At 39.3% G+C, this 27,103-nt stretch overlaps 1 protein-coding gene across 2 annotated transcripts in view; it reads right to left on the bottom strand.

Moving 5' to 3' along the window:
• Window positions 1-27,103, bottom strand: part of fibcd1b (fibrinogen C domain containing 1b) — a 164,039-nt gene that overhangs the window by 8,131 nt on the left and 128,805 nt on the right. For both annotated transcript variants that reach the window (XM_072674073.1, XM_072674082.1), the window contains one exon: window positions 3,156-3,335. In XM_072674073.1, coding sequence (XP_072530174.1) covers window positions 3,156-3,335 — 180 coding nt within the window. The remainder of the gene's footprint in view (window positions 1-3,155; window positions 3,336-27,103) is intronic.

Genomic DNA, 27,103 nt, shown 5'->3' with positions numbered 1-27,103 from the left:
TAGGTTGTTGGTACATGTAGGTGTTACCTATAATGCAACCCTTAACTTGAATAAAGTAGCAATTATTATAATGTCAGTGTACTAATACACAGCAAATATGCTAGTGTTCAGTCAACACTGTTAGTATTACTCACAGTAACAGTGTTGATAGTGGCTTATTTACTGTGCAGTATACTTGTGAGTGGACTATTTTAATACTTCTTGAGAGTAAATCAGTTTACTTTACAATGTATAAAATTATATTTTGCAGGACACTTTGAGAGTAAGAGTATTAAACTTTGAATATACAACAAGTTTACATTCATACATCTTCTTATCCATTTCTTCCTGAGGCACAATATTGCATTGGCCAATTAACCAACCATATGCATTTTTGGGGGGTGTGAGGTGGGATACCTGGGGGTGGGAAGCCAGCATACCCAGCAGAAACCTGCACAGACACAGGGAGAACATACCAGCCATCGCCACCTAGACTACATTACATTTATTTTTTTTTAGTTTTAATCTAGTTTTAGTCTAATTTGATCAGTATTTATTTTTAATACTTAATCAGGTATTAGCCACATTCTGGACAAAATCACATATCCATATGTCCATACCCTGTCCATAACCAGGACAGTTGTTAACAGGGGTTAAATTGTAATGCAAATAGTAAGTGCATAAAAACGTTTGATACAATATATTTAAAAATGCTAAAAAAATGTATTAGATTAGATTAAGGTGTAGATTAAGGTGTAGCTTTAGGGCAGGCATTAAGTTTAGCTGTAGGTGAAGGTTAGGTTAAGAATGGGTTAAGGTGTAGACTAATTTGTTGGCCATAGTTAGGTTAATGTTAGATTTTTGTGTAGCTTAAGGTATATAGTTCAAGATTAGGTTTAAGTGTAGATTAAGGTGTAGGTTAAGGTTATATTAAGGTTAGGAGTAGACTATGATGTAGTTTAAGATTAGGTTTAGGTGTAGGTTAAGGTTATGTTAAGGTTAGGTGTAGATTAAGGTCAATAACTCACATTTTACATTTTGATACATATGGTACATATATGATACATTTATCTTTTTTTAGTGACAGGAATGTTGGGTATGACGAGTCAACTGAGTTGTGAGTCGATTCTCTGTTGTGAGTCAACTCTAAGAGGAGTAGCCTGTAGTCTTTTCTTTGTGGCAAGAGATCACATTTCCTCTGAACATGGCAATGAGTCATTGTACAAGACAGTAATAAAAAAATAAAAAAAAACAATGTGGACATTGCCATTAAGAGATCAGGCTAAAATAGTCTAAAGTGAAAGAGCTGATCTAGAATCAGACCACTGATCTCTTAAGTAAGAAAATATCCCAGAGCAGCACAGTATAAAAACCAAGCAGTTGTTTAGCTTTCCTGACAAAGCTAATCCTCACCTCTCTGTCTTGACTATTTCTTCTTTCTACAGCCCCAGTCTACTTCTTCTGCATTTTCAACTTTTTGTTCTTATATTTGCTATGTATTTCTTATTGGAATATTAAACAACAGGCCAATGGGACCATGCTTACTCTTTTCTGCCAGCTTTGATTCATGGCTGCTACAGAATATTTTTGGGTTAGGGATTTTAACAGTTAATTTTTTCTCCTCACTACACCTCTATCTTTCTTCCCTCACTTTCACTTTATTGCAAGCCTTTTTCTCCCCCATTTCCATGCTAGCCATCAAACTGCTCCTCTCTTCTTTACCTCATGCTCCCAGAAGGCTTCGCTAAATTGGTTCTTTGTCATGAGGACACAGTTGTTTATGCTCCAGGTCAACGGCAGTAATTAATTGGGAGTCATTTAATCTCTTGGTGTTCGTGTGTGTGTGTGTGTGTGTGTTTGGAAAGAACTAGCACAGCACTAAACATGCAGTCACGTGACCCTTTAACTTTAGCAGAGGCTATATTATTAGCAAATTTGCATTTTTTCAAAATTACAGTGTAGTTCAAGTTTATTTCCATGATAAGGTGAAAATATTACAAAACGGTAACTCAGAGGTAAACAGAGGTAATCAGTTCTGCGTGGATTTGTTCCCCGCCTTTTAAAACCAGGTGTACATTTATGTGGCTCAAAAGCATTGGGCTGTGGAGTAGTGAAACTGTGTCCTCTGAAATTATGGTGCTCCATCCAATACTTTTGGGATAAATTGGGGAGTTAGGGATGAGGTGGGGTTGAGGTCATCTGACATCCTGACCTAACTAAAGCTATTCGCACTGAATGCAATCAAATCTTTACAGCAATGCTGCAAAATTTAGTAGAAAGCCTCTTCTCTGGAAGCAGATGTCCCAATACTTTTGTCCTTGTAGTTTTCTTTTTAACTAGTGATAGCGTAATACCTAACTGCTGCAGTTACATTTGACTTGATTCAAAATGTATAGATTATATTTTGTTAGTGTCAGATTATCATATATTTTATCATGACCTAAAGGTTAGAGAAGTGGGCTTGGGACCAGGAGATTGCCAGTTCTATCCCCTGGACTCGCAGGAAGTGGGGGGCGGGGTGATTCGAGGCTGAGGTCCTCTTGAGCAAGGCACCTAACCCCAATTGCTCCCCAGATGCCGAGGTGGCTGCCCACCACCACAAGTGTGTGTTCTTACAGCCCCAATTCATTAGTGTGTGTGTACAGATGGGTTACATGCGGAGGTTGAAATCTGTTGTACTATTATGCAGCAGCTGTAAATTGTGTCTCTTATTTTAATAATACACGGTTAATAATCCAACGTGTCCTCAAAAGGAGCTAGTTCACCCTGGTGATTAACACACTGACATTGCTCTAATATGAAGTATCATATTGATCTTTAACCACAAAGCCCTAGCAATATATTGGGGGGTCCCAGCATCTCACTTTGAGAGCCATGGTTTCGTACAGCTAGAAAGTGCTGATTCTACACATCTATTTTACTATGCAGTGTGACCATGCACACATTGTAACTGCTATGGTGGCGGATTTAAATCAGTAAAATATATTTAACCAGTCTATTTCCATTGTGATGGTCAGAGTGGTCACCAAGGGGCCTGTCGAAAAACAACTGTTTATTCATCTCATTACAGGCTATTCAGTTGTGAATGAATAAGGTACTGTTTTGATGGCATCAAAACTGGTACCAGTACAAAAAACAAAAATTAGCATTGATCCAACACTAGCATGTGTATGTACCTGCAGTGCCAGTGTAGTCACCAATGGTCAGTGGGTAGCCGTCATCTTCAGGGTCCACTGAGAACAGTCCTACTCCAAACATGCCGTACTGTGCAAACGCTGTACTGTTCTCAAAATCTTCCAGATCTATCCTCAGCTCATAGTTGCCCTGGATGGACAAGGCATGGATCTGCCTCAAACCTACAGAGAGAGAAAGAGAAAAAAGAGAGAGTTAAAGAAAGCTAGTGAAATAGAGAGAGAGATAGAGAGAGAGCCACCGCAAACACAAGCAGAATGTTAGTCATGAAAAAGCTGTTACAGGAAACATCAAAAGCTGCACTTAAACTAAGAAGAAAAGCAAATGGGAACCAATTTTTCCCGTGCAGTCCATCTCAGCAAATAGGGGAGCAGCACTGATGTCCTGAGGAGATTGTACAACAACACCCGAGGGGTAAACCTACTTCTTAGAATTTTCAATTCTTTTCTTTTCTCTTGCTGTTTAAGTGGCTGATGGACAGCAATCACGTAGTTCTTGGCGCTTAGGCCATTAGGCACAGGCAAGGCTGTCAGGATCCGTATTTTACGGTTTATTAGCCTCGATTTTCAGGGAACTCTGTCGCCTGGATCTGCTGTATCGCAGAGCTGTCACAGGTCCTCGTTTTTAGGGAACTTTTTGCTCCAGTACACAAATGACATACCCATGAAATGACTGCATGCAATTGTTACATTACTGATTTCATCAGAATCCAGACAAAGTCTATAGTTTGGTTTACATTCAAATTTACACAATTTTACTTCTACTCCAAATATGGCTGAAAAAAATACAGCACTAGCTAAAAAAGAAAAAAAGCCTATAACCCTACATGGACAAAAGTTTTGAGACAAATTCATTGTTTCTTCTAAAATCAACGTTACTAAAAAGAGAGTTTATCTGGTCTTTGTTGGAGTAAATATCTACTGTCCAGGGAAGGCTTTCTACCTTTTTTAGAGAATTGCTGTGAAGATTTGATTGTATTTAGCGACACAATTGTTAGTAAGGTCAGGATGTTGGATGACCGCCGCCCCATCTCAGCCCCATAGAACTGGATGAAGCATCATCATTCCAGAGAACACTCTTCCAAAGCACCAGAGCTCAATGCTGGGAGTCTTTATACCCCTCTAACCCACACCTGGCATTAGACATGCCAGGTACATGTATATCTGCTCTAGAGTCCAATATTCTATTGGCAGTACTTCTCTACAGAGACAAGCTGTGTGTGTGTGCATTTGCACATCTGTGTCAGCAATGGGTGCAACTTGCAGTAGCTGAATGCATTCATTAGAAGGCATGTCCACAAATATTTTGACATATCAGTGTATGCCTGTTAAAAAGTAGTCTGTTTCCAATATTCTGTCATATCAGACCACATTCAGAAACGGCCTGAGACAGATCCTGCCCACATTTTACACCAGTGTGAATGGAATGGCGACCCTTTTATAGGTTTTCTGAACGTGTCATATTGTGATGTGTCATATCATATAAAAACCAGAGGGGTACAAATTACCCTTAATTCCTACCCTGAGGTAAGGGGAAAGTTATGTACACTCTTAACACTCCAAAAGTGTTTATTCTGTGGCAATGCTCAAAAAACATTGAAGGCACTGGTATTTATAAAAGTGTAAATTAGATTTTTGGTGGAACTGTAGCTTCAACCTGGGCTCCTAAAGTTACAAGGCTTTGGTGTTAAAGTGTTCAACAGAAGGCAGGGTTTGAGAGCTCAGGTCAATCAGGCTTTTTAACACTGAAGTACAATCACTCCGCTCACAATCACACAAATTCCACTGTAATCCATTCCACTACAGAATGGCATCATATCCAGACACATTTCCACAATCCAAAGGGAAATGGGTCTGTCAGCTTATGAACCTCAGCAAACAGTTCAGCATTGAATGCCATGTTAAGCAGCTAAAGGGTAGGGAGAAGTGAGTGTAAACATGTATTCATCTCATTGTAAAAAAAAAAAAAACACTTCAAAAATAGGGTGGGGTGTGGTGGTGGGGGTGGAGGGGGAGCTATTTCACACTTCTTAATATTCACAGCACAAGCACGGTTGAAAGATTCATCGCTGACTAGGATGTATTAAATTTGCATGGAGGGATATGAGGGCATTGGGGACATCCCATTCTGTTCACGATTTGCCGTATCTAGCGCTTTGACTCCAAATCAGCGCTACAACCCGTAGCCACCTGACAGGAAATGATGTGTCCTCCTGTAGGAGATGCTTGTTTTCCTCATTTGGGCCCACTGCCTTGCTTTCACACACACAGAGAACTCAACTTTCAAGTATGAGTGTGTGTGTGTGTGTGTGTGTGTGTGTGTGTGTGTGTGTGTGTGTGTGAGAGAAAGTGCATACTCAGTGTGACGGGTGATTCAAAGCTAATCCAAGGACAAACATTTCATGCTATTGTTTTGATGTGGTGCTGTTGACGTTGTGGCTAAGCTAACAAGCACACCAGCAAAGTAGCACATGCAGACTGTAACACACTGAGGCCTGCCAGCACGAGTGCACTTCATTAGGGCTTTCCTATGAAGCTTTATCAGCAAACATCAGTAAAGTCAAGAAACTGACTGACGGAACCGTGTTGGTCTTATGTACATATATATATGAATAGCATGCAAGAACAACATAGTCTTAGAAACTTGACCCTTAGAAATAACACAAGAGACAGTGACTAAGGCAATGTTAAGCATATCTTTGCAAAGCTAACACACAAATGCTTGCTTCTCAATAAAGCTGAAATCTTCGTCTTGCCTTTGTGTTTTTCCCTGGTCTCTGGTCTCTGTCTCCCTTCTGCCCTGCCATGTGCACATTAGCACATGGCTCTGTTTGTAATTTGTCCTTGCCTTCTCCGTAGTCCCAGCCTTTGTCCGTCCTGTAATTTTGTCTCGCAGGTGTTCAAGTACAACTCCATTGTAGCCCTGCCCCTTTGTTACCTTTTCTCAGGTGTTCCACGTTTGTTTCAGTAGATATGTGGTACCTTTGTTGGCTGTGGTTCTTGTTGGTTGGTTGGTTGGTTATTGTGTTTTTGAGTGCATGTCTTTTGTGCTCCTTACGTTTGGTCTCCAGTCAGTTATCTGTAGTATCTGTAGTCTGATTGCTTTCTCTGTTTGTTCCAGTGTTTGCTTTGGTTATTTCCTGCTTTTGTTTTGTGTTTAGCTGTCTTCATTTAAATGACCCTGCACTTCTGTCCTCCTCATCCCTGCCCGCCTCCCAAACGTGATAAAAGCAATTATCGGGAGTTATTTGTGCTAAACATGATAATTGTATAAAACATATCTCTTAGCCAGGTTGTTGGAGAAAAACAACAACAACAAAAAAAACTAAGAAATAAAAATCACTTGATTAATGTTTTGGACTTTTGGGAAATGTCAGAATCAAGAGTTTAGCACGTGAAAACATCTTAAAATCTATTAAATCCATCTCACAATTGTCATTTTGAGAACAGAATTACAACAAGGTTATAAGACATGTTTTTTCCTCCTATCTAGTATATTCTACTGGCAGATCATTTTACTTGATGTGAGAAATAATTTTTTGTATAACAGAAAATAATTGAAACATATGGAAGACATTTAGAACAACAGATGCTCGAATACTAAAGGCCAAACTCCACTTCTGAGTCTGTGGATCTGCGATGTCCTTCCAACATACTTGCACATACTCTATATGTCCAAAGGTTGTGGACACACCGTCTAATGAATGCATTCAGCCACTCAAAGTTGTGCGCATTGCTGACAAGATTTATCTTGTTGAGAAGTATTTTCTGTAGAATAGGACACTCTGGAGCAGATAAACCTGACTGTATTGGCACCATGCCTGATGCCAGGTGTGGGCTAGAGGGGTATAAAGCCCCACCAGCATCTGTTCTTTGGAATGATGGTGCTCCATCCAATAATTTTGGGATGAGTTGGGGAGTTGGAGGTGAGGTGGAGTGCTGATCATCCATCATCCTGAACTCACTAACACTCTCGTCACTGAATGCAATCCATTCCTCACAGCAATGTTCTAAAATCTAGTAGAAAGCCTTCCCTGGACAGTAGAGACAGTTACTCCAACACAAGCAGAACATACTCTTTTTTTAAATACCCTTGATTTCAGAAGAAACAATGAATGAGCAGGTGTCCCAATACTTTTGTCCATGTAGTGTATTTTAAATGAGCAGTCTAGGGGGCAAACCAGAATATGCTCTACAACTTGATTGTGCAGTACTCTATAAAGAGCTAAAGTGATTTTTGATTTTAATCATTATACAAGAATTGTGTTTGTTGATCTAACCTGTTTATTTTTACTGTTTTCAATGAACTAAAGCTGTAGCATTGGTCTATCGCAGATTCACTCTGCAGAAAACTGGTTCACGCAATTATCACACTACTTTAATGCCATGTGGTAAATCTTCACTGTAGCTTTACTCTTAGAATAAAGACCAATAAAGACATGATAATTTTAAATTATAAATGGTTGCATTTATACACAGAAAAATGAACATTTTGGACAATCCAGTTTTACTTGCTGTGTACAATACACAATTTAGAAATACCCATCAGAAGACCCTTAATCTCACCTTATTCCTATGCTAGCCTATTTTAACGAATGAATGTTGACAATGAATTATAAAATGTATAGTAACTGTTTCTATACATGGGGATTGCTATATACATATATTCATGGGATATACAGGGGAGTTCTAAATGTGTTACAGTGCATTTCAGTAAAAATAAATAAATAAATAAATAAAATAAAAATGTATTTCTGACACAAACTGTAATTTAAACATTATTGAGTTTTAAAAATGGAACATATTGCCTTTGTTAATAGAGATAACACACCAACTTTATTTACAATAGTGCAATGTCCTTTACTAGAATGTGATGTGTTGTTTTTAACAGTGTAATCACTGATTAATAAATAATAATATGTCCTTATCCGGAATGACTTAAACCTGTTACAGAAATGTATAAAACAGGTGTGCGTGATTGTGGGAAGAACAGCACATAAGGACCTAGACCACTATAGAGGGCCATTCATCCCACTTAAGAAGAGTATACCAGTGTGTATAACAGCTATATTTCCTACAGCACTGAAGACCTGATCTGAAGACTGCTGAATATTTCTTATTATAAACAATATCACAAACAAACCCTCATGGCAGATGCCAGTTATGAAAGTGAGCTGCGGCAGGTTCAATGTCTTAAATAAACTTGTCAGGATTTTCTCACCTGGCACTGTTTCTGAACACTGTGCCATCAATATGAAACATATTGTGTTGCCAGATCTTGAAAAAAAGACCACAGCTAAAAACGTCTGGGATAAGGCAGGGAGTGATCCTGTTCTATTCTGGGAAGTAGCACACTGTTTACTCAGATCACCCAGATTTGTGGGCAATGAGCGATATCGTTCCAATTTAGAGTCCTTTTTTATTTGAAATGATGAGTGAAGAACAGAAGCTTAGAAGTCTGGGGTTATTGTTATTGCTATACAATGTAATAACATAGCTAGTTAAGTGATTAGTCATGTATTTTTATAATTAAAATGAGTGACATGGCCAGCTATGGTAAATAATTAATTACACAGGTACATAATTAGCTGTGTAATTATTTATGCAATTATTGACATATATAGTCTTCTAATGAAAACAAAAATTCAGAATCATAGCCCAGCATACCACATTGAGGGCTATATACATTATACATTTTTTCATTCATCTACTTATCTGTCCGGAGCCAACCTGAAATAAATGGGCATAAGGCTTATGTACCATATGTTTGAGAGGTGTTACTAATAAGTGGCCTTATTAGTATAGACTTATTAGTAGAGTACATACAGGGTAGGTGTATCAATAAAGTGGCCACTGAGTGGAAGTACAAGAAAGGGGTTTCTAATAAAGTGGCCAATGAGTGGAAGTACAAGATAGGTGTTTCTAATAAAGTGGCCAATGAGTGGAAGTACAAGATAGGTGTTTCTAATAAAGTGGCCAGTGAGTGGAAGTACAAGATAGGTGTTTCTAATAAAGTGTCCAGTGAGTGGAAGTACAAGGTAGTTGTTTCTAATAAAGTGTCCAGTAAGTGGAAGATAGGTGTTTCTAATAAAGTGGCCAGTGAGTGGAAGTACAAGGTAGTTGTTTCTAATAAAGTGTCCAGTCACTGGAAGTACAAGGGAGGTGTTTAAAATAAAGTGGCCAGTGACTGAAAGTACAGGATAGGTGTTTCTAATAAAGTGGCCAGTCAGTGGAAGTACAAGGGAGGTGTTTAAAATAAAGTGGCCAATGATTGAAAGTATAAGATAGGTGTTTCTAATAAAGTGGCCAGTGAGTGGGGGTACAAGGGAGGTGTTTCTAATAAAGTGGCCAGTCAGTGGAAGTTACTTATGTAATTAGTTACAAAGGTGATCATGTAATTAATTCCATTTGCAATTCATTGATATTTTGTATGGACAGGACTCTATGGGAGTCTATGCTGTTGACCTCTTAAAGTTTGTTCTGATGTCAAGGAATAACAAAAAGAACATAAAGAACAAGACTGTTCACACAACTATAGCTCTATATTTTACGTTTTACTGAGAGAAAGCTGCAGCCCTCAGCCCAAATTTCCATATCTTTAATTCTGACTTAATTAAAGCCCTTGAGAATCTCCCTGAGGCTCGTTTGGAATAATTAAACGTAGAGAGATGTGTTTTCTTCTATCTTTCCATTTTACTTTTTTTCCCAGAGATAGGACTGCACCACTGTGTCTGAGATTCAGACACTCAGGTGTGCCCCAATTTTAATTAAGCACGATTGTTAAGTCTTTCTAAAACTGAGGACTAAGCAGCATTTTGGTTTGAATTATCATACTGATTGCTCACTTAGCTGGTGAGAAGTCGGTGTATGTTTGTGTGTGTGTGTGTGTGTGTGTGTGTGTGTGTGCGTGCAGGTGTGTGTGTTTGAATTGCTCCACTGGGAAGGCGCTATTTTCTCCTTGATGAATTTTAACTAAAGCTGAGAGAAAAATAAGAAGTAAAACTTTTGTTACCCTAAAGATATTTAAAAGGTGTGTAATTGTAAATTGCAGTGGTTAGTCACAAAGTATAAACACCATTATCTTTGACGCCACACAACATGGAACACACAGAACTTCAGTGATTTTTAAACAAAATCTTGAGGGTTCAGAAGGTTACTTAAAAAATGTATTCTGGTACAAATGACTAATTACATTTTTAAACATGTAATATGGAGCCCTGTGTGGCACAGCTGTCTAAGCGTTGGCCCTGTCACTGAGAATTAGCAGGTTTAATGGGTACCTCAGTGCTCAATGTCTCGATGCTTTATGTACCACAGGCATGTGAGAGAGCTTCTATATGGGTTGAATGAGGAGCAGTTGTACAAAGTAGATGTTTGGCGATTAGCAAATACCAACTGAGACACTAGTGTTTGTTACCTGATGTAACAGAATTCCAAGTAAGGGTTCTCCTTGCATTCAGCTATCCAATGATGCTGCGTTAGTGAGAGTTTAAAAATAAACAATTGACTGGCTTCATGTGTTTTGGAACAAGTGCAAATGCTCGTCCAAATGCTAGAAGTAAGAGGACAGTGCTAGCTACTGGGAACTGGAAATATTTATTAAAGGTGACTTCATTGCCAAACACTGTACACACAGTAGATACCAAGCAATGTTATTTCTTTCTTTATTTATTTATTTGTAATTGAATTACATTTTTTTTTAGTAATATTGTTCATCTATAAATGGCTAAGAATGACATAAAGTTGGCTGTTTTTTTTTATTAGGGAAAAGTTAAAGCAGCATGGACATTTTCTCTTCCTTATGTAGGAGGTGAAACGTTTCACTCACTGCTCAGAAAAACGGGATGGCTCCTTTTGCTGAGCACAAAAATGGCAAATCCTGAAAATGATACAATATATCAAAAGTGTTTGCTTTTCATGAACCTTTTGGACAACATTCATATTTTAGCAAACCAACAGAAGATCAAACACTGTAGGAATGAACATCATTTGCGCCTTACAAAAATGTGAAAACGGCATTTACTATAAACCCTAACATGAGGTCAGCAGACCTAAAAACACAGCAGAGAGACACCAGCTCCAAAAGTGCCATACTTTATTTATTGGATATTATTAGGTGGTGGACCATTCTCAACACTGATGTGTATAACAACCTGAGAAACACCACTGTGCCTGATTCCACATACACACACAGTCACTACTATTGTCACTGCTGTCCTGAGAGTGATCTACCACCCATCAAGATTATCTGGTTGACAGCATTTTTTCTTTGATCAGAAACTGGCCAGTGATATTTAAGGTAGCAGGGTAGCTGACGATTTATGCATGATGGAGTATTATGTGTCACACTACATCTATATAACAGATCTGTGGGGTAGGTGGACCTCATATCGTGGCCAGAGAGTGAAAGAACAATCTAGTTGCTTCTAATGAAACAGATAGCTAATGTGATATTATCATTAAATTAAAAAAATATAATATATTGTTTTTTTTATTTGACCCAACAAATACGCTTTTGAAAATTAAACCAACAACTAGGCACATAGAAAGGAAGAATATATTGCTGTTTACAGTTTCTAATATAAGCATGCTTTCAAAGTCCTGCTCTGTGTAATATCATAATTGCATTATGCAACATTGGTGGGCGTTTAATGTGCATTCTGGGCACACATCATTAACCTGCAATCAACCTTTCATCAACAAGCATGTAAACAACAACATGTTCTATGGCAGAATGTATTTATGCACAACAAATGTTTAACACCCAAAATTATATACAAAAAACAAACTATCTGAGGTTACTGAAACAAAATCACTGAAAAACATGCACAGCAGATGCTTGTAAATGTTTCATATGTATTATTTGTATAATATAGGTTATCTGTTATATATTATACTTGCTTTACTACATACTTTCAGAGTATGTAGTTACACAGTGTTAGATTATACTTCCAGAAAGCCACTCTGTTTAACCTTCAGCTCAGTATCTAACAATAGCTGAGCAACAGATGATTGAACACAGTAGAAATGAATTTCATTTGCGCCTTACAAAGATGTGAAAACGACATTTACTGTAAACTCCACATGAGGTCAGCAGACCTAAAAACATAATAGAGACTCATAAAACGATTACTTAGCTTCTTTCTAACTTTTATTTTTTTAAATATATGTTTATGTGCCTAAATCATATATATATATATATATATATATATATATATATATATATATATATATATATATAAAAAGGTAAAAACATTTGGTTTTTCTTTATATTAGGATATAATATAATATAAATAATATAATATAATAATATCTAATATAAAAATTCTAAATGCAACCTTCAAAAACACACATCCTACTTTACATTGTGCAAAACATTAAAATGAAGACTACGTTGTTTAACCTTCAGTTTAATATCTAACAACAAATAACCTTAGTTTTATTCCATTTAATAACAACCTGTTATTGGTTATTTGTTTATTATTTATATTATATGTAAAATGTATTCCGGTCATATCATGGCTATCCACCTTGTAAAATTACAAAATGAAATGTACAGTATTTTAGATATAATATTTTGTTCTGAACAAGGACAAAAACATATACCATACTCATCACTACAAACTGAAGCACTGAAGCACCTTTGGGAATTACACCTCTGAGTGTTTCTAGGTAAGTCCCTTCCAGTGTGACATAATGATTGATTCTCCAGTTCTCATGACAAATTTGCTCAAGCTCTCTTGGCCAGGTCTCTTTTGCTGAAGTTACTCAGCCAAAGCTAATAGGAGGTATTCCCAATGGGATTCTGTTTAAGTCCACTTATTGTGAAGGCCAGTTCACACTGGATGCATTTCTGAAGCAGTTTTTAGTCAACCAGAGTTGCCAGGTTCACGATTCTCTGCCAAATTGGGCTACTTTCAAAATGCAGCTGCGGGTGAAAAATGTAGCGGGTGCAGTTTTTTGGGCTACTTACAAAATGTATAGTGGCCGCCAAAGAAATAGACTGTAGACAAATGAATTATGTTTAGTGCATATTGACTCCTGGTTTACATAGCTGGAAGCCTAAAGTCTGACAGTCAGGCAGGTACAGCAGACAATTGTGGGAGAGATAGAGAGATAGAATAAGAGAGAATGAGAGTGTCTTTGATCTACATCAATAATTCTAAATGTAAAGGTATGACAACATGTACTATCCCAAAAAACATCTCAGCAAGTTAACGCCTAAATATGAAGCCTCCTAAGTTTGTTTTCGATTGGATGTGTACCATAGTATAGTTCTACCAAACTACTGCTTTATGTAGAGGTTCTTTAAACTTAAGAAATGCTCATCAGGCTCACACAAGGGCATTACCTCCACCTCTGAATATTATTCAAATATGAAGATCAAATGTCCATATGTTTACATATGTCAAAAAGATAAAGATTTTCATGGGGTGTCTTAACTTTTTCACATGACCGTATGTTATGATTTTTCCAGTTTTTCTGTAATCTGCCCACAGACAATACAAATATAAATAATAAATAATGTCCAGCTGCTGTGTTAAACAGACTTAAGCAGTCCATGTGGCCCACATGCACATGCACTCACACACCGCCTGGACCAACAACACCCTACATATGGCACCCTTCTGAATTGAGCCAGGTGCAAACTAGGCCACAGCCGTCCAGAAGTCATTTTGAAACCTCATTCTTCAAGCTGGACACTCGCACGCTCAAACACACACACACACACACACACACACACACATTTAGGCACACATATAGACAAAGAAGTCTTTTATCACCATGCATGTTGGGAAATAAAGTAAGGGACGAGGCCCAATAATACCTTTCCTTTGAACCAGTTTCTTTAAATAAATAAAAACAAAATCAAATTAAATCGGTTTAGTTTGTGACATCCACAGTACAATTAGCAGTGAAATACTTTGGCGACTGTCTGGTCACATTAAAATCAAGAAAGAAACAAAAAGGACAGAAAATAGTAATATATAAAGAAATATAAACAATTGAACAAATTGCAATAATATAAAACAATAAAAAAATGTATTATATAGACATAAACCTAAAGTAAGAAAACAAAAGTATGAGATAAGTAAGAAGTATAAACGCTGAATCAAAGTCTAAACTAGATATTTCATATCCATATGGTATATCACATTCTACTGTTTTAACTATGCTGCAGCAGTGGAGTAGCCAGAAACACATTTTAGGTCTGTAAACAAAAAGCAAGTAGGACACTGTTTTGCTTTGGAAATGGGTATATTCCTCCTTAACGGGTGTGCCACTTTGGATAGATTGGAAAATGCTAACAAAAAGATGGTAAATAAGAAGCCAACCAGAATTAACCAGAATAAAGCCCTATTCAGAGCGTAAATAGAGTAGTCTCTCCCATCTCAGTCATAACATAGAAATTTCTTATTTGTTTAATTTTACACGTCGTAGTAAAATTTTACTTGTAGTAAAAATATATTACTCCACTTCCCCATGTAAAACACATCCTGTCCGCATATGGGCTTATGACATACTCTGCTCTTTCGGGGACAGTATTTCAGTCAGGTCTTCCAGTCAGGTACATCTTTTGATCTGCTGGAGCTTCAAATTCAATCACTGGCGTGCTGATAAAGAACTGAAAGCTTTAGGCAATGGCAGATAGCAGCTCTTGCTAAGCAGTGATTGGAATGTTGAGAGGATAAGATTGAGCTTGGGAATGGTCAGTTAAGCCATACCGTACTGCATATTTAGGAATGATGCTGAGAGCCTAATGATTTTCCTTACCTGTAATACAGTGACTATGCTCACTTAAAACAAAACAGATTTCCCTTTCCTAAAATAGAAAAGACTACATAACACAATTTCCCCTATTTGATTGACCAGGCCTGGGTATGCGCCTGACCTACAGCTGCAACATTACCTGAAAAAAAAATAGCAGATGTTTCCTTCTGTCTTCTGTCATGTGCGCTTAGAGAGCGGGCCCTCTACTCTAGTGAGTGAAAGTAAATGGACATTAGACTAACTCCATTATACATGAAGTAGATGAAAATAAAGCTGACTTGACTCATGAATTAATGAATCACTGAACTGGACACTGGACAAGTTGTTATATTAAAAAATGGGTTGGGTGAAATTAATGGAATGCCCCATACCTGGTGACAGGGTTCTTTCAGCACAAGGAGAACCTCTGGTACCTCTGGCTATATGGTTCTTTAAAGACCCCTTTAAAACTGGTTCTACATAGCACCAAAAAGAAGTGAGTCAAAGAGCACTTTTCTGTACTACATGGATCTCCTTTTGGCTGAGAATATATTTATGCTTCTACTCTTTCTTTTCACTGTGAGAAGTGTAAGATTCAACACTGTGGGTCTGAAAGGATGTGGAGCTGATCAAGAAGCTTTTACTGAGAAAACCAAACAGACAAATAAAGTACCTTTTATTAAACCGGACTGCTGTAGCTGCAGGTGCTCTCAGAGCAGCGGGAACATGATTAGTGTGGTTTGGCGCTCTGTGCTTTTGAGAAATGGGACTGATTAGAAAACACATGGATACACACACAAGCACACATGACACCAAACGTGAACTTTGGGTGGGGTGGGGATTTTATCTGACAATAACTGTGTGGGCGGAGCGTCTGAGAATGAGACTACACTCTAAAAGTTCTTTACCGAAACACGGTTTATTGACTCGTCATGACATTGTAACCCTTTTTGGTGCCATATACAAACAAATTGATATTTACAGGTTCTTTAGTTAAGGCAACTGAAGGAACCATTTGAATGCTTAAAAGTGGTTGTTCACTGAGCCTTTTTAAAGGGCTATAAGGAAAATATAGGTTTGCCACCAACGACCTGAATTCAGACCAGGTCTTCAGCTGATGATTATTTGGGAGAAGACTGTGTAGTGTATTTGTTAGCTATGCAGATGTTCAGAGGCCTGAAGGAATGGTATGGAGTTGATGAATAATATAGTGAGGCCTATGGGTCAGACTTGGGAAAGGAGAAGCAAGATCCATTCCCAGGCCTAATTTGATAAACTGTACATGAACTAAGTAAATAAAGACTATTGTGTAGACTGGACATACTTTCCAGTGTACGTGACAGGGATGTTAAGGGGTCAAGCTCTGTCTTCAGCACGAAGACCATGTATGTTAAACAATGGTGGGCGCTGGTTTATATCCCTTATGGATAAGATGTAGACATCCTGCATATGGGAACAGTACAACAATATATGACGTGTAGTAGGGTATAAAACGTGAGATGTTCCTCTGTCTAGGGAGAGAGAGCAGAGGGGCACCTTGAATTGGCGGACTCTCTCCACATTGTACTTTTGATTGGAATAAAATGTTTCATTGTCGCAACTGAAAGACGGTGGTTACAAGTCTCCTTTTCAAAAGAAGTCCTGCAAAGAACACCACAACTGTAAGAGAGGGGTAGAGCTCAAAGGACTTTTAGGCTGGAGTTCGGGTGGCTTCTGCTTTGTGGTAGGAGCCAGTGCCCTCTTTTGATATGTGGAGCCAGAAATGATGATAGGATTAAAAGGGATGTGACGGGGTGGTAAAGGGAAGCGCAGACTTGTTGTAAAAGACAAAAAGAGAAGGAAGAGCATCTCTGTAAGCAGGCGAGGCGTGTACACGCTCCGAAACTCTACAGGGACTGTTAATTTGTCTGCTCGTGTCCTGTCAAGCCGCTCTTTTGCTACGTCAGACAGACAAACAGTGAAGTTCTGACACTGATTAAAGTGGCGGCGGCGTCCATTTCTGTTTATCTTACCTCCGCGTATCTAATGAGACTGACATCAGCGTCTGACGCATAAAAAATTCATCCAGTCGTGCAGCGGGATCGCTTTATTCTTCATTCCGTCACACTAAAAGGTTCAAATATTAATGTTTTATTTGCTTTGATTCAAAAAGTATGTTGTAGCGGAGGGGAAAGGATTGTATTGAATGCTTTTAGGCTTCTTAGAGGTGGCACAAATATGTTTTTTTTGTTTCTAAAGCCGTCAGGAGAAGCCAAAAATAGGGGAAAAGGAGAAACTGGCACAGGGCAAAGAAATGCGGCACTATTTTCTTTCTCCCCTCCACTTCCGTCCTCCTCTCGCGGTGATATTTTTGCGAGTTAAAATATTCATACCTCTCTTTCTGCGTGCCCCCCTCCTGTACGGATTGGCAGGAGGAGGAAGAAAGGAGGGAGTGAAAAGGGGAGGGAATGTCTGAAGGAGGAGAATGAGAGGAGGCAAGAGGGAGAAGCGCGAGGGCAGAAAGTGGAGCCTTTTGAACACGTTGCCTGTTTTTCTCTGCTGCTGTCAAGAGGAGGCGCGTGGAGAGGATCTCCCACTGACTTCAAAGGGAGAGGAGCATAGGGGGGCAAAATGCAGTGTGTGTGTGTGTGTCGACGCAGACAAAATAAAGGTGCACAAGGAAGCCAGGGAGCTGACTACAGCATTCGGAGCACACTTGAGCGCGCACACGTGCACTTTCCGTCTTTTGGCTCAGCTGGTCTTAAAGTTCATTCTCATTTCTCCACTCCCCCGCCGAGATGAGTGTATAAAGCTCAGGGAAGATGCTGAACTTCTGACACCTTTGCCTCTGCCTCGCCTGCTCCAGAACCACTCATAGAGTTTTCACTATGCACAGAGAATAGGCAATATACTACCACAGCCTCTACTACACCGATCAGTTCATGTGTAAGTGATTCCAATGCAAACACTCCTTTTACCTGTCCTTCAGATACGCTTACATTAAATGTTCCTCTCAAAGTTTTATTCTCACTTGGCCTAGCCCTCCTTTCTCATCTGCTCATACATTTTTGGCTTTTAGCGTCTGAACTATGAATTATGAATGCTCTTTGAAATGATTGTCCTAATTGATCTTGGCAAATCCGTCTGGAGTCAAAGGTGTAAGAAGTCTAATGGGCACATTTAGATTGGTGGCAAAGATACATCAATATACTTCTCAAATAAAGAAGGTAACACAGTTCTGAAGAGGTAGCATCATTAAGAATGCTACACTCACCGCCCACTCCAGTGCCTGGTGTTTGCATACACTCAACATGAGCATCAGTGTCATGGTTATCAATGATGTCTTTGATATGTTCTTTTTCTGGGGCAGAATGAGTGCACCACATACATCTTTAATATTTGAAATCACCTCAGGGACAACATTATACATAGAGAACACATACAATTTAGTTAAATCCCACTTTTGCATAGTTTAACCTTGACCAGTGTCTTTTGGTAGCGATCACCTAGCTTCTGTCAGAACTGGGGTTGAATATTTGACCATTCGTCTAGGAAGAATTTTGCCATTCCAAAAGCTTCTTATTAGCCTGCTTTGTACATTCCACAACTACCTTTGGTGTGAGTTTGGGGTGACTATCCTGTTGGAATACCCATTTGTGTTCAGGTTTCAACCATCTAGCTGATACGTTGAGGTTGTTCTGAAGATTTTGACAATTTTTTTAAACCTTTTTAACCTATTTTATATTGCTAATTATCCAACCCACTCTGTAGTACTTCTCCCCTTATGACATGTAAAGTAATTCCCCTGACCCATGCAGAACCTGTTCCCACCTCTTTCTTTTCTAACTGCCATCGATGCAATGTCACTGGGCAACAAACGTACTCAGAGGAAAGCGCTGGATACCCAGCTCCGATGCTTTGGCTACTAGATACCCATGCCAGCCAGCATAACACTGAAGCGATATGGGTTGAGAAATGAGAAGTGCTATCTACCCATATGGAGAAAGCAAGGTAAATCGTGCTATCTCAGGCTCCGCCCACTCTGAGACCCATTCCACTTTGTGCAATGTACCAGTTTCACTGCCAGCATAAACATTCCCAGAGCATGATGCTCCCACCAATTCATTTTCTCTTGTTCTCTTTGAAACAATTTTTTTGGCTGATGATGATCTACATACAATGCAGTATTATATACTACAGACCATTTCATGTCATTCACAGTTTGTCAGCCACCCTTCATACCAGTCAGTTTAGGTCAGTTTAAAACATTGACAGATTGGCAAATACAGCCCTTGGGACAACTGATGCTTATTGTAAATAAACCCTTATATTTGTATTTGTGTAAGTGTCTGCCATTTTTACTGTCAGTAAAAAAGTGTTGACTTATTGTCTAGTGCCAATAAGTTCTGATGAGCAATTTTGCCTATATGTCATTTACCTTAATAATAAATAAAACTTTCCCCACGGATACCATAATACCAGTTATGTAGAATATTTGAGGCATACGTATGTTAGCAGTCAGAGTTCTATATTCCAGCCTCAGTGAAAACATGCTTGAAATGTCAGTCTCTTCCCTCCATAGTGGTACTGGGACAGCACAGCCATCCTCAGAAACTAATTAAGCTAAATCTCATGTTCAAATAAAGGCTTGTTATATGAAATGTCACGGGCAACAGTAAACCCGCAAGTCTGAATGAGGAGAGGAGCCATCAGTCTCGAAAGCACGCTCCGTGCAACCGCGTGGCCATAACAACCAAGAGGTGAATGCAGAGATAGGAGGTGATGATGTCACTGGGGCCATGTTTACAAGATCAAAGGTCATGCGGGTTAGTGGCAGAGACAGAGGGAACATCAGAGAGAGAAAGGATGAGAAAGAGGGATCACATACTAATGGGGGTTATTAGAGCAGAGAGAAAGGGAGAGGGAGAGGGAGAGAGAGAGAGAGAGAGAGAGAGAGAGAGAGAGAGAGAGAGAGGGCGAGAGAGGGAGATTTCTGTTTTCATTAGTGGCTGCGTACCTTCCGACCAAAACAAAGCTTTGAAGCATAATGTTTGGTAAGCAATTATCTCAGATGGCATGCACCGTATAGATTGGATCACAATAAAGAGATGCTTTTTATTCTTAAATTAGCTCGGCATAATTACAGCCTGGGTTGCGATCAATGCCCAAGTCCTGGTCTTTTTTAATTTAATTCAGAAATGTCTGTCTGGACCGTCATTGCTGCTGCGCAGGAGCATAAATCTCTAATCTAATACTGATTCAACAACGGTTCTTTAAGAAACAATTCATATAATTATCATTAAATAAAGCAATATGCAATAAAAGAGAAAAATACAGTGGCATGGTTAAAATCGTATTCGTAAGTTCGGAGGCACCTGAGTAGCTAAGCTTTGGCCCATCACTGGTAATACCACAGCTCTGTAGTGGGAAGTCAAAGAGTGCATAATTGGACTTGCAAAATGTGGGCGTCTGCTTGAAGACATTGATTTAGATAACATTTGAAAAGATGCAGTGATGTCTTTAATAGCCATCAATGCAGCATTATGCTCCCCCTGCAGTCGGGAAGCGGAATTTGCTCCACAGCCTTCCCTACCCACATGCATTTCTGGACAAGTTGAGAGGTACAGAACCAAGAGGCATGTGGATTTACACTTTCCCACAATTCAAACAGAAACGAAGGAGCTGCAGTGGAACACATACAATGAAAACAAACTAGCATGTTTCTTTTGTTCTTTTTTATTTTTATGTTCTATTTTGGCCAGGAAAATTGATATCTTTTACTGAGTAATATTCTAATACTTCTTAAAATTGTAAAACTCATACGGTTGAATCTTCCAGATAACTGCGTCATGTCATAACACATCAATGCATTTTACACCCGTAGTGTTTGTTGATCAGAAGCTTTGAAGTGGCAAGTACAGCCAGTAGCGCTTCAAGAAACACTGCAGCAACCAAACAGTAATGACAGCGCTGACAGTGAAGAGTGTGTGTAAAGCATATAAATGATGGATGTAAGCTGCACAGTGTTTTGCCACAAGTCTCTGATTTGAGAGGCAGGCGTAGCATGGGGTTGCAGCTAATAGGCCGACTGGAACCAGGCCAGTTCAGTAGATTTGCCTTTGGCTCAGATTCTACTGCCAATTTAGAGATCAAGCAACTTGTAACTGCTTTAGATTTTCCACTCTGTGTACAATGCTAGTTACAAGTTTGGGCCTACCCCTTAAAGTGTTGTCTTTATTTTGCTGCCTTTTTGAGTATTAGTAAAGTCATCAGCATTGTGGAATGCTGTTTGTGGAAATATGCAGTAAAACATATCAAGTCATAGCTTTGAACTCAAATTTATCTTTCTTAAATTTGTCCTCTTTCTTATCTTACATGTAGTTATTCAGCCAAGACATTTGGAATCTGTAGATTCTGTGGATTCATGTTGGTACACTTGATGTCAGAAGCTGCATAGCTAATGTAGTTAACAAGTAATGAGAGCTTTTAACCGCTGAACTGGATATCTGCACTTTCTCTGGTCGTGATGGAAGTCCAAGTATCTATTTCGTCCATCATAACACTATAAACAAGTGTTGCCACTTGTACATGATCAAATGTGTAATATAAGGTCTTTAATAAAAGGAGATTTAATGTATTGTAGCACTGGTGCCCAAGTTGCTCCAAACAGGAGCTGAGCTCAGGGATGGACTACTGACTGGGCCAGTGGAGCTTGTGACCAGGGGCCTCTGACTTCCAGAGACATCAAGGCCTCCGATAAGAAGAGGTGGCTCAAAAAGGTGGATCAAATACTTCGGAAAATGCACTGCATATATTGACAGTACATGAACAAGTAGTCCTTGAACATATTCAAATGGGGCTAAGAGGGGTTAGAGGTCTAATGCGCCCAATGGCCTGGGGGTCATGAGTTCGAATTCCAAGCCATGCCGCTTTGCCATCAGCGGCCAGAGCCAGAGAGAGCACAATTGGGTGTGCTTTCTCCAGGCAGGTAGATAATGCTCAGTTTTGGTCGGGACTTAATCTCACAGGTACTGCTCAAGTTTAGGTTTTACTTCCATGGCCATGTAGACCTCTAGTGCATAGGACTACTTGTGTGTCGGCCTTACAAGAAGGCTTAAAAGGTTTGAGTTTACTTTTGGAGTGCATGGGGGCTTGAAAGATGTCTGTGCTCTGGTGACTTTTAAAACCATGATGGCACATGTCACAGGATGGAGTTGTATCAGAGAAGTTTTGGGAAATCTCAACATTCATCCAACTTTATGAAGCCACTCCTTACACCAAGATTGTGCTAATTGTTTCCACTCTGACTTACTTACTTAATTACTTAATGTAATGCAACTGGAGCTATTAGATGATGTAGTCATGCAGTTTGCACCAATGCTAACCGCATGGCTATTGCGGTCTTACTCAGTCGATTTGGTTAATTTCTCAGATCAGAACTGAAATTCTCAAAGCTGTTCATTCAGTCTCCACATCCCTTTGTCACTTGTTCACATCATAAAAGCATTTTTCATTGTGTTTAGCAAACGCTTTTGTACATTCATACAAATTGTCATGTAAAATTGTCTGCTGTTTTTTGCATTATCAATAGCTTCTGTAATGTTTATCAAAATTTGTTCTACTGATTGTCTGTTGAATTGTCTTACCCTTCAAAACATGTAGGCTTTAGGTCATTGCCTAGGTCATTACATGCAAAAGTGCTGAACATGTCATAATCTCTCAGGCATAATTTTTACATTTCAATGAAACAGAAAGACAAAGCCATGTACAGGGTGAACAGCTAAGAAGAGGGGTAAGGCTGCATGGTGGAAGGCTGAGGGGACAAAACAGTGGAAGAGGTAGGACAGTCAATGCCCATACGGTTTAAAATAGCTAAGATTTAAGATAGGTAGATGTATGGATATATGGAGAAGACAAGACACTTTTCTCATTAAACTTAAAGTCAGCTGACACCCACAGTCAGTGTGAATGGTGCATTACATTAAGTGCACTCACTTTGTAAGTGTGCATGCATGAGAGAGAGAGAGAGAGAGAGAGAGAGAGAGAGAGAGAGGGAGAGAGAGAGAGAGAGAGAGAGAGAGAGAGAGAGAGAGAGAGAGAGAAATGTGTGAAATATAGAGATCGTATGGCTCTACACAGGTAATGGATGCTCTTTGGTCAGGAGCTATAATTCATGGAGGTATAATTGATCAGAGAGTGAGAGAATTTACAACCAGAAAAGAAGATGAGCAAATAAAAGAGAGTGCACAGAGGACAGAATGAGTGAGGGTGGGGGAAAGAGGGAGGAGAGACAGAGAACTATGGAAATGGTAAAATGCATGAATAACGACCATCAGATTTTCCTCTCAACTTCTTTAAATCTACCAACCTGTCAGGACCAACAAAATAAAACATGGACTTTGTAACAGTAGAATGACATTTTTTACTCTTTCTTCCACGCAAGGCCATAATGGTCGATTTGACCGTAAACAAAATACAGACATCTTGTTTCCCTTAAGCTTCTCTTCTTGCGATTCTAGCGCATCTGTGCTTACTGGCAGTGCTGCTGTGTCTGAAAATACCGTATTTTCCAACTTCACAGAGTACAACTTTACCAATTTACCAACTTGCATCAATATTATATAATCAGTCATAGTAATTAGTGAAGTATCACAGTTAATAAGCTAAACTAGATCAGACAGGATGATGCAGCTCACCAGAACAAGTTAATAAAACATATGTAAAAATAACATTTTAATAAAATAAATAACTAGTTCAAGTTTTATTAAGTAATAAAAAATGACCGCTATGGCCATTATAGCAGTTATGGAATTCCAGCCTTTCTAGTAATAATGCTACATTAAATAGAATGCATGTGGGACATATTACACACAGGGCACACATGGTCAAAAGAATATTGAATAGTGGATTTCACCATGGCAGCCCCACTTACTGCTGAAAGGTACATGCTATCCAGCACACAGCCCTGCAGTCTTAATAGACAAACAGTAGAATGGGTCATCCTGAAGAGCTTAGTTGCTTTCAATGAGCCACTGTTCAAGAACGCCACCTCCAACAAGTCAGTCTTTCAAATGTGTGACCTCCTAGTGCTGCCCAGGTCAACTGTAAGTGTTGTTATTGTGAAGCGGAAACTAGGAACAACAGTTGTAGCACAAAAGTACTGCAAGTTCAGCATATATAAAAAAATCACCTGTTTGGGTTACTTTACCTTAGCAGCCTCACACAAATCTAAAGCAGTTTTTACAGAAATTTTCCATGTCAGACAAGGGGCAGCACCTATGTAGTGTAAGCAGACAGGATATGAAAAGTATGCTGCCGAAATAGCAGTGTTTGTTTACAGCAACTCTGCGATGGCGAATAAGTCTACCGACTCGTCCATAATGATGTCATCAACATCCTCACTGTGAATTCTCCAGTGATTACCTGCTCTAATCACACATGGGTTCACTGAAACATTACATGGGCAAAAAATGGGTAATGCCTGGTACAACTGATCCGTGATCCGTTTGCATTCGCACATACAGATTCTCTGGGTAATGGGGCTTTAGATTACCATGCACAGTAAGATGCGTTTACTGGAGTAGCTGCTATTGAGCTCTGAAGAAACAGAAACACATTGTCTGGAGTGATGAATCACGCTTCACCATCTGGCAGTTTAACAGATTTGTCTGGGTGTGGCGAATAGTAGGAGAGCACTACCGGCCCGAACACATAGTGTTAATAGCCTGGAGCTGTTTTTAATGGCAAACATACAGTATATGCCTGTGTTGATATTCTATCAAATGTTTGTTGTGTATAAGTTTGGTACACATTGCAGCAATACTCTCATTTTATTAACAAGCTTTCAATGGAAAGGTTAAAATCCTAACACAGTAATCCAGGAATGAACAGGAAATTGTCCAATTACAACACTGCATCAGTGACAGTGGAAACCTCAAGTTAGGCCTCTAAAAGTCTTAGGCCTTTTTTTTCACTGCAGGGTCATTTTTTTGCTAAGGACACACCATACCGTTCTGCCCCAGTGTGGACTTGTTAAGGTTAAGGTGCAAGTGTCTGTCACTGTACTATGTACAGCAAAATGTGTCCTCCGCATTTGACCCATCTGTGGTAGTGAACACACACACTAGTGAACTAGGGTCAGTAAGCACACACACACATACACCCAAAACGGTGGGCAGCCAACTCCAACGCCCGGGGAGCAGAGAGGGTGAAGGGCCTTGCTCAAGGGCCCAACAGTGGCAGCTTGTCGAGCCTGGCTATTGAACCCACAACCTTGTCATCAATAGCCTGGAGCTCTAACCGCTAAGCCACCACTACCCAGTTAGTATAGTCTTTAGTCTACAACTACAAGGCTAATGCAGCTGGCTATTCTGTTAGCATCATGTAATCTTCATGCATTTATCACACACGGCTCAAACCACTTAAAGGAGGACATTTTATAGATGTAGTATGCCAAGTAATGCTGGAGTCCCCTTAAACAACTCTGTTTGAAACTAACTCGATGAGGTTTGACGTGAGTGTGTGACAACTTCAACATGAAGTTAGCACTATGGTAAAGGCTAACTAAAGCCATGGTTGTGGCATGAAAGACAGATACACGTACAGTCACAAAAAAAAAAAATGTAAACAGTCCAGCATAGGTTTCCAGAAACCTGCCATTCACTTTTAGGGGTTTGCCTAGTGAAGATAGTGCTAGTTTCCACTAAGCGAGACAGGCCATGCTAACACTCTGGTAGTGATGTTGGACGAGTCTAACGCTAACCCAGCAACTCTAAAATGTCTGCAGCCAAGGGCAATATATGTTATCTGTTAAAAAAAAATAAAAATAAAACATATATTTTACAAATGTGTGTTTTTAACATACCATAGAATAGCCAAAAAACATTCTCATGCATTAGCATTAGCTTAGTACATACTAATTCTCATCAGGGTTCCTAGCACAGAAGTTTATACATTTATGGCCCAAATCCATACCAATAAAGATACATGGGTATGCCAGTGTATGTATGCAGTGAGGTTCACAATAGATATGCTGGGCTTCAAGGCATGCCCCTAGCCAGCTTTAATGTATTTATGTAAGTGGTTGTCTGTCTCTGTGTGTTGCGCATTGGCAACGTCAAAACTGTAAACTGCTGGCACTGCGTAACTGCATGTTTTTTGTTGGAACATGACTGCAGTCCTGATGCCCTCCACTGATAAATCTAACCCTTGACCACAAGTGTGTGTTCTGTGTTCATGTGTGAATGAGTATATGCAATATCATGGTTTTCTTGTCTGTTCTGACTGCAGCCTCCACCAATTTCATGGTCACCTTGTGAACGTGCATACACACAGGTGCAACCACACACATATATCCTGAAAATAAACTGCAGGAGCTGCAACATTAGAGATTACCTCACTTCACCTCCAAGTAGCCTTGAGGTGATGATTGATATTATCAAATATTGTGCTAATTTAAATTTGGTATTTAGTATCATGTATTTTTTACTGCTCTCAGCAAGGGTGCTGTTAGCTTACAAGCTGCTTGTATCTGTGTAAAGGAACAGCCATGAATCAGCAGAAGCTCACTAACGATCAAAACAAGTACCATCGCCAGTCCAGAAACAGTGCAAATGTGTGTCTCTGACAAACTAACATGCTGGCACATCGTTCACTGAGGAGAAAACATCTAGACATTAAGACTACAATGCTTCCTTATTAGCATGCACTCTTACTGTCCAAAAAGACAAAGAACATGTATATGTAGTGTACATGTGGTCACATAGTAGGACAGATGAGTTTAGATATCTATTAACCTTACTTTCCATGACAGCAATGGGGGAGATCTTTGACTACTTACAACAGTGGATCTGTTGGTGTCGTAATAATTGAAAGGAGAGGAGAATTTCACCATATAACTTATATCCACTGTCTTCTATGGAAGAGGACCTGTGTCTGTGGTTAAAAGCACTACATTTAAAACCTTAGAGCTTTGACCCTTAATGCATATGCAGTTATAGGAGTTATGATGCCAGTTGCTATGCGTTGCTAGTTTGTTGTGGACAGACTGTTAACACATTGTCTTAACCTCTTGAGACCCTGTGTCCTCATATGGGGACATTACATTTCTGCTTCTCTGCACCATGATACTTAATCCTCATATGAGAATATTTTTTTTGCAAAAAACAAAGACTAAGTTTAGTCTGGCAGGCTTGCTCAGCCGT

This window comes from Salminus brasiliensis, chromosome 1 (genome assembly GCF_030463535.1).
Source record: "Salminus brasiliensis chromosome 1, fSalBra1.hap2, whole genome shotgun sequence".
Lineage (NCBI taxonomy): Eukaryota > Metazoa > Chordata > Actinopteri > Characiformes > Bryconidae > Salminus > Salminus brasiliensis.
The sequence above is the reverse complement of the archived record's forward strand: the minus strand, read 5'-3'. Positions and strand labels throughout refer to the sequence as shown.